At 47.6% G+C, this 8,815-nt stretch overlaps 1 protein-coding gene across 1 annotated transcript in view; it reads left to right on the top strand.

Annotated features, from left to right (window-relative positions):
• The first annotated feature begins 7,187 nt into the window (after window positions 1-7,187).
• The window catches only part of SLC7A6 (solute carrier family 7 member 6), a 30,313-nt gene continuing 28,685 nt past the window's right edge, over window positions 7,188-8,815 (top strand). Inside the window, 3 exon segments of the mRNA XM_019535470.1 lie at window positions 7,188-7,309; window positions 7,781-7,906; window positions 7,908-8,343. Coding sequence (XP_019391015.1) covers window positions 7,835-7,906; window positions 7,908-8,343 — 508 coding nt within the window. The 5' untranslated portion in view covers window positions 7,188-7,309; window positions 7,781-7,834.

The raw sequence follows: 8,815 nt of genomic DNA, 5'->3' as shown, positions 1-8,815 counted from the left end.
CTGGCTGAGAAGAGCCTCCTCCCAGGGGAGAGAGGTGGAAGCCATCTCTTCCCAGCAGCTTGCTGCCTCTCTCATCAAAGAGCGGGCTGTGGTCACGGAAGCCAAAGCCTTCCTGATGACACCAGCTCCGCAGTCTTTGGTTGACTACGTGGATCCTCCTCTCCTTCCTCAGCCCATAGCCCAAGACTGGGAGGATTGACGAGAACACCATCTGTGCTCCCAGACCCTTAAGCCCCGCTCCCAAATCCCTGTAGCGCCTCATGACCCGGCTGGGAGCGCTCCGAGCCATGTCATTGGTGCCCACATGAATAAGGAGTATAGGATAGTGGTCAGTGGGCTGTAGGAACTTTGGGATCTTCTCCACAATGTCCCAGATGCGGGCCCCCGGGAAGCAGCAGACCTCCCGGGCTAAGGGGTCGGAGCGGCAGATTGCCCCCTCAGTGCCCCGCAGGATGGAGTCTCCCACAACAAGCACCTTACGTTTTGTCTTGGGGAGAGCAGGGACGGTAGCTTCAGGTGAGCCTGTGTTGCCTGTGGGAGCTGGCAACGCAGCAGGCTCTGCTGGAGCAGCAAGAGGTGCGAACCTGTTGCTAAGCTCCAGCGGGGCAGGGGCCTTGGTGCGGCGGGCCTTAGGGCCTTTGACCACCTTGGTCCATGCCCCTGACTGGACAGACTGAACAGAGTGGGAGGTCCTGGAGTCCTCCTTTGTCCTGGATGGAGACGGTGGTCTGCCTTCTGGCCCGCAGGGGAGAAGGGCCTGGCAGTAGGAGTCAATCTCCTGCTCACAGTCCCTGATGGCACGTAGTCTCTGGACTGTGGCCTGGAGCTCCTCCAGCTGGTGTGCCGGAGACCCCAAAAGGGAGCAGACCCCACACAGGGAGGTGGCCATGCTCCTGGGCCCCAGAGCCTGAAAAAGGGACAGGCAGCCCCCGCAGCCAAGAGCCAGGGGCTCTGTCTGTGTGGAGCCTGGAACTATGGGCTCCATCTGGGTGGCCATCTCTGAGGTGCCCGATGGGGGGGCTGCAGAGCCCGAGGGGACCCTTGTGGTGTGGCGCATGCCCATCCATGTCATGCCTCTGGTAGGCTGGCTACGGCTGGGACTGACTACCCTGGTGGGTTCGCAGGCAGGGTCACGGTCCCTCCTGTGCCCCCTCCTGTGCAAACTCTGCACTAACTCACGTGCTGGCAGACAGCGTGCCTGTTTGTGCAGCCTGTTCGTGTGGCTCCCTGGGGGGCTGGGCTAGTAGGGGCCTGGGCAGGGGCTTGATCTGGCCACAGCCGCCTCCTCCCACTCAGAGAGAGTGGAGTTAACCCCTTTCCACCACAAGCCCTGCTTGCCTCCAGCTGTGCTGGGGGTTGGTAGGGGGCTCTGCGGCTGCTGGGAAGTGTCTGAGGTGTCTGGGGGGCTTTGGGGAAGCGGGGGCGCAGTGGGCTTTCACCCGCACATCTCTCACCACTCCAGAGCCTAACTGGGCTTAGTATTGAATAGAGAAACAAGAAATAATGATCTAAATCAGTGCTTGCCAGCCTTTTCCTTAGAATGAGCCCATTTAAACATTGGGAATTGTTTGTGACTCCAAAATGATGCAGACAAGATCAACACCCCCTCCCCGATGGGCGACATTGCTGGAATGGATCCCATGGGAGGGGTGGGGGAGGATGTGGACTGCCTGCTGTAGGTTTGGGGCTTCCCATTCTGCTGCCCTCCCACTGGGGGCCTCCATAGCCCAGTGGGTAGGCCCTGGTGCGGGAGGGCAGGGAGCCTCGGTGTCGCTGCCAGGATACCCACACTGGGCACATCCCCATGGTGAGGTGCCCCCTGATTACCCAGCAGCAGCAGTGGTGGTGCGGAGTTGTGCCCCTCCTGCTGCTGGTCGGCAGGGGGTGTCTTACCATGGTAGCATTGCTGATGTGGGGGTCTTGGCTGTGGCACTGAACCTCCCCACCCTGATCCGCTTTCCCATGTCGGGCCCTGCTCTTTGGGCTGTGGAGGCCCTGTGGGGAGGGCAGCAGGGTGGGGAGCCCTGAGCCTGCAGCAAGCACCCTACATCTGCCCCTGACCCGCTCACAAATCTGGGGGGCAGCCTCCTTGGGTGTGTGCACACTGGCAGGGAGCTAGCCCCCCTGCCACCTTTGAACGAGCTGCCTGTGGCTTCATCCTGTTCCCCTAGTTGGGCCCCACATTCCTGCTTGGGCCTCATGCAGTGGCCCTGCTGGGCAGCAACCCCAGCCCAAGCCCTGCCCCCCTCCCTCCCTCACTTCTGAGGGCCTCAATCTGTTCTCCCCTCCTCACCCCTATAGACTTACTGGGAGAGAGTTGCAGGAGCTGTTTTTCATGCTGCCTGCATGTGGGTTTTTCATGCCAGTTGCATGTGGGTGTGTGCACGTGCACCTGGAAACCCCTGCCGATCACCCTTCTCTCGCTCCTCCCCCAGCCCCTTGCAGGCTGGAACTCTGTCAGCCTGCAAGGGGAACTGCCATTTCCCACCTTTTTTCTGTGATTTTCATCATAATCAGTCGACACTGTCAAGTGTCTTTGCAACTCCATTTTTTATCTCCATTTTTTATCAGATGGGGTCACCACCCCAAGGTTGGAAACTGTTGATCTAGACAGAGATGCGAACACTTTGCTGATGAGCTTACAGTGGATGCACAGACTTGTGGGGTATCCAGTAATGAAGAAAGTGGGTTACTCATTGATCTGTATTGCCTAGTTAACTGGTCACAATCAAACAAACTGTTTTAATACAACCACATGCAAAGTAACTTATTTGGGAGCCAAGAATGCCAATTACATTTCCAGGGTAGGAGATTGTGTGTGGCAAAGCAGAAGCTCAGTGGAATTTTGTGGTGGTGTCTTTGTAGTCTTTGTAGAAAAGGGTTTATTTGATAAATTAATGTATAAAGAAGAGTGTCAAGTAGAACTACAGAAGTGGTTTTGTCTCTGTTGTAGTGTTAATAAGAGTATCGCTAGAAAACAGTGTTCAGTTGGGAACACTGAAGCAAGTCCGCAGGCAGGTTGAATAAATTTTTCAGAAGCTGGAAAAACAGACCATTCAGTATGAGGCTTCAGTTGTTTAAGTTACTCAGCTTATCAAAGAAAAGACTGAAGAATAGGTTGATCATTGTGTATAGATCATTAGGCATAGAAAATGTAATAGGGAAGCTTTTCAGCTTTGTTGCCAAAGACACATCAGGTTCCAGTGAGTAGAAATTAGAGGCAAACAAATTCTGTCTTGAAATGGTACATAGTTGTGAGGGTTACTAAACTCTCGAAGGGGACATGGTAAACTCACCTTTGTATGGTGAGTTTAAAGTAAAATTGGAGAGATTTCTTTAAAAATATGGTTTAATCCAGAATCTGGGAGAAATTCTGTGGCCTGTGAGTGAGGTTGAGAGGAGGGATGTGTTCAGGTTGGGAGTTTGTGACAGTCTACTTGGGGAAGGACAGGATTGCTATCAATATGCTCATACCATTTGCCACTCTGTTTTTGGATTTTTTTGCCTTTCTCTACTTTATGGGCCTTGTGTGAGTTCAATGCCGAATTATATAAGGACTGAATTAAGCACAGGCTCAGACCTGTTCAATTTAAAAATTTTATTGTTTCACAAAGTCATAAACTAAAGGAGGTCTGTTGGTTCATGAGGTTCCCAAATCAAGCCCTTGCTCTCTAACCCGGAGGCTAGGTGCGGCTGCCTGATTCAGTAGTCTCAGAACTGGTCAACAGCTCAATTAAAAGGAGTCCTTTATCTTTTTTTTAGGCAAAAGATACAAAACTGTCCCCATGGTGGAAGTGAGGCATCTAACATAACTTTACTATTAGTTATATATGATAACACTTATACATATGCATTTCTAATTCTTACTTCTATTGGTTATTTAGTTAACTTATCTATATTATAATATCAGGTGATATGCTTTGTATTATAATTTTTACGCTTCTTATGTTAATCCTTAATGACCTTTATATTTCTTATGCTAATTTTCTATAACCTAAATACATTATTCATCTATATGTTTTGCTGGGTTTTGCAGGGTTAAAATGTCAAACCTGACATAATATGCGGTTGTTTTTTCGTCATTGCGGTTTAGCCATGCAGTTTCCTATTCTTAACAATGTAAGCGGCGTGCCTGCTATTTTTATCATTGTTCAAAGGTCAGAAGTTCAGCATTTTCATCTAAGGGTGATTATGTGATTACCAGAATGTCAATCGCTGACTCCTCAACCTCCTTGAAGCATTCTGGGAGTTTTAGTGCATTGTTTCTAATGCTAGGCCTTGCTTAGCATAAGCACTCTCTCACAGGCCTTGTTCATTTGCTGGATTTCCTTGGCTTGCTTCAGGTAATTTATTTCTTCAAGTTAAATTCCACCAATTTTCTGGGTGTTGGTAAATTTGGTCACTTCTGTTCTTTGCCAGAACACACAGTTTAATGTTATGAAGACTGAAATAATGTAGTTTAACTAAAGTTTTGGGGCTTATTATTAGCATAACCAAATGAAACTTTTCAGCCTGTCATAGCAGGTTAAACTAGATGATCTCTTGTAGCCTTAAAATCTTGAGAACTTTTCCAGAGGCAGCTTTCCTATTACTCTTGACACTACACTATGTCATATGCCTGTTTTCGTATGGGATAATTTTTCCAAATGTGCGTTTTTACTGCATAATGTTAGCTATGTTTTGGTTTACTTTACCTGATAGTATACATACTTAACATTTAAACATTACTTAAACACATTTTCAAAGATGTATAAGTTTTAATTTGAAATAATATACAAAACATTTGACTGTAAAAGAGAAAGTGGGTTTACAATATACTTACTTTTAATAAAGAAAAAAATCCATTTTAGATGTAGTATTGTAAGAATTTTTCATTTATATGCACGTAGAGTATTTATCCTAGACATAGAATGAGGAGGCTATATTCCATTCCAGTTACTGGTTTATATTCCTTTTCAGCATAGGTCATGTTTTCAACCAGGGTCGATGTATTAAAGAAGTCTGCAACCCCAGCCTTGGGGGGTCGCAGTGAAGAGGTTTAGGCCCCATACCCCAGCAAGCGACCAAGCCCCACAGTGCGCAGGGCAGTGCATGGACCCAAGACTTGGGAGCCAGGGAGCAGCAGAGGCTGCTTATAGCACAGGCTGCCTGAAGGGCCCTGCCTGTGCTATAAGAGCCCTCGGTGCTGAAGCCAGGGTACGGGGAGATAGTGTGGCAGCATGAGGCCCTACACCCAGAAGCCAGCAGCGGTGGCGCAGCAGCTGAGAGGAGCTGAGCCCTCAGTGCCCAGAGCAGGGCACAGGGTGGGGAGGAGCTCAGTGGTGCAGGAGAGGCCTGGAGAGGTGCTCCAGCTCGGAGGAGACCTCATTGAGCTGTGTCCTGACCACTGCTATCTTAGGGAGCGCAAGTTCTTGGGCCCTTGGGATACTCCCTGAAAAAGTCCACAGTCTTTTATAAGCAGCCCTATCATTTGAGGATTCCACCACCTCTCTGAGGACCTGCTGTAGAGTAGAGTCCCAAGCTGGAAAAGGTAGTGTCCCCCCTGATTCTGAGACTACTGGGGCACTAGCGCTCCCTGAAGCCTGGGAACCACTACGGTTCATCATATCTCTAGGGTGAAACCTCTGTAGAGAAGCACAGCACCTATAGCAGCAAATCACCTGTCCCGAATCCTGGACAAGTCCCCAAAATGTAACCCGGGTACACCCAAGGGTGTGCTGTGAGAGGGATGCCTCTTTCCTCCATGGAGTTAGTCCTAACCCAAAGTTCTTAACTATATATAATTTGTTGAGTTATAATAAACATAAAACTAAATATTATAAACATATATTTATACAGTGAACATTAACCAACAACCAAGGTCAAACCCTAAATAACTCTAATCATGATACCACATTTCAATCACAAAATATAAGGTACAAACATGGACAATCTTAATAACATCTATTCCTTAATATAGTCTCTGACCCATGGCAAGAGATAATCCTTCTTCCAATGGGGTCCCTTGCGGGGGGTGTCCAGGGGCCTCTCCCTTTAGGGCCTTGACTAGGTGGGGGAGCTGCTCACCCAGCCCCTTCTCTGGGTTTTCCTGCCCCAAATGTCTTTCTCCTGTGGGACCCAGGGGCCAAATGACTCTCACTCCTTCAGGTGGCAGTGGTCAGGGCACAGCTCGATGTGGTCTCCTCTGCTGGAGCACCTCTCCTGCACTGCTGGGCTCCTCCCCACCCTGTGCGCCACTCTGGGCACCAAGGATTCAGCTCCTCAGCTGCTGCACCCCCACTGCTGGCTTCTGGGCCTCACACTGCAGCGCTATTATTTCTCCGTGCCCTGACTTCAGCACCGAGGGCTCTTTTAGCCCAGGCTGGGCCCTTCAGGCTCCATCCATACATCCTCACACTGGGTGGTTAACCCAAACAGCCTCTGCTGCTCCCTAGCTCCCAAGTCTTGGGTCTGTGTGCCTCCCTGCACACTGTGGGGCCTGGTAGCTTGCCGGAAGATGAGGCCTGAGCCACCTCACTGCAGCCCCCAAGGCCCTGCTGGGGTTGCAGGCTCAAGCTGCTGCATGCGGCTCCCAAAGCCTGGGCTCCATGCACTGAACCATGCATCGTTATGGGCCCAAGCAGTCTCACACTGCTCCTAGGGCTGGGTCTCAGTGCACTGTCCCTGTGCGCCATCAACAGCCAAGTGGTCTCACACCACTTCCAAGGCTGCTCCTCCAGTGGCAGCTTCAGGAGCCTTGGGCCTATTGCCTGCTGGGGGAGAGCTCCCCAGCTTTTCTTGGCTCCACTCTTCTTGAGTCCCTCCCTGCATCTGCCCTTCATGCTGGGCACACAGCTCCTTTTATATGCTCCAGGGCTCCATCCCTGAAGTCTTCCAGACCTGACAGTTCAATCAGGAGCTCTTCTCCTCCTCAGGAAAGGGGCATGACTTTTTTTCTCCTGCTGCCTCCTCATCAAAACAGCAGGATCTCAAGCCTGGGACTCAACCCAAGCTCTGAAAGGTGAACCTGCTACATGGCATTAAAAATAACCCTAAGTAAGTTACTGTTATAAAGAAATTAAATGCAAAATAAGCCAGTTCTGGTAGCTACATTGCTTTATCATAACTAGCCCAAAATTGCCCCTCCTGTTCTATAGAAAACTATTTAAACATGCACTGTGAATTTGGTAATGAGCAAGGATAGATGAAAATAGACATTCAAAATGAATGGAAGATAATGGAAAATAAAGTGAAGCATTTGAAAGTTTTAGCTCCACATTTTCCATTTCAATTTGCTTTTGGCACTGTAAGAGACAGTCATGTTTGGCGGGTAAAGGATTGAAACAAATTTGATTTGTATATGGCAGTAAATCATGTTGTCCTAACTGCTCCCAGCTTCTGTTCTTATGTTTTCTTTCTTCTTCCTTTATTCCTTTTGTTTTCCATTTTTTCAGTTCTTCTGATGTGTTCATATCTTCTTTGCTTTTCTCTCTCTACCCCCAGCCTTATAATCAATTGTTTTGTACTTTCTCCCCACTCTTCCTCCATATCAGTCACTTTTTCCACCTTTCTTCTTCTGAGGTATGTTGGGACTGTCTCATTTGCTCAGATATATCATATATCATTAAAAGTAGTACACTTTTTTGAAACCACGTAACTTACCAACATATGGTAGCAAGAGAAGGATATCCCTGGTATATCATATCTCTGGTAACTCTCAACTTTGACTAGAAAGGGTTAGCAGGAGAGTTACAGGTAAGAAGCAATTAATATTGATTTCAGTTGTCTTATTTTGTTTTAGATTGTGACTTGAAATTTTGGAGAATACACAGCAATTCTGGCATGGAACTGTACAATGTCTCGTAGTTCTTTATCTGAATACTGCCCCGTCAAGGAAGCAAGCAAGCTAGATCCAAGTGATGGCTGTAAAAATGCATGACCAAAATCAAGATTCAATGCAACTGAAAAAAGAAATCTCCTTGCTCAATGGGATCAGCCTCATAGTAGGCAATATGATTGGTTCAGGTATTTTTGTCTCTCCGAAAGGAGTTCTCATCTACAGTGCATCCTATGGGTTGTCACTGATCATTTGGTCAATTGGAGGAATTTTTTCAGTGTTTGGAGCTCTCTGCTATGCTGAACTTGGAACCACTATCACCAAGTCAGGAGCCAGCTATGCATATATCTTGGAGGCATTTGGCAGCTTCATTGCATTTATTCGCTTGTGGACTTCACTACTGATCATTGAGCCAACGAGTCAGGCAATTATTGCTATCACCTTTGCTAACTACATAGTGCAGCCTGTTTTCCTTTCTTGTGAGCCTCCTTATTTCGCTTGTCGTCTCATTGCAGCTGCTTGTGTGTGTAAGTATTGTTTAGAAACGGTGGTAATTTTGTTGACTTTTAACACATAAATTACTCCTATTAGATCTCAGAACTGTTGCTCCCTGCATCTACAGCACTTTGTGTTACAATAGGGATAGAAAGTGGTTTCTAGCTCATAAGCAGCATGGTTTAGACGTTTACATCTTCCTTATTTATGAGACCACAAGGTAAGCCCTCTCATTACTTAAAGTCTTGTCTGCATTGAAAAATAACTTAGATGAGTTATTTCTCAACTCTTAGATTAAGCTGAACCTACAAGTTATTGTGCAATAGCTAATGTACTTAAAATGACTGCTCATAATTTATTTCACAATAATTTTCCCATGTAGACAAGCCTGTGGCTATACCCTAGTTCAGCCTCTGATTCTTCGTGGAGGAGGTTATTTCAACTGTCTGAAGACTTTTTTTCAATTTTTAATCAAATTTTGTCCAGATTGACACATTCCCACAG

This window comes from Crocodylus porosus, unplaced genomic scaffold, assembly GCF_001723895.1.
Source record: "Crocodylus porosus isolate Cpor-Errol unplaced genomic scaffold, CroPor_comp1, whole genome shotgun sequence".
Lineage (NCBI taxonomy): Eukaryota > Metazoa > Chordata > Crocodylia > Crocodylidae > Crocodylus > Crocodylus porosus.
This window is presented reverse-complemented; position numbering and strand designations above follow the sequence as displayed.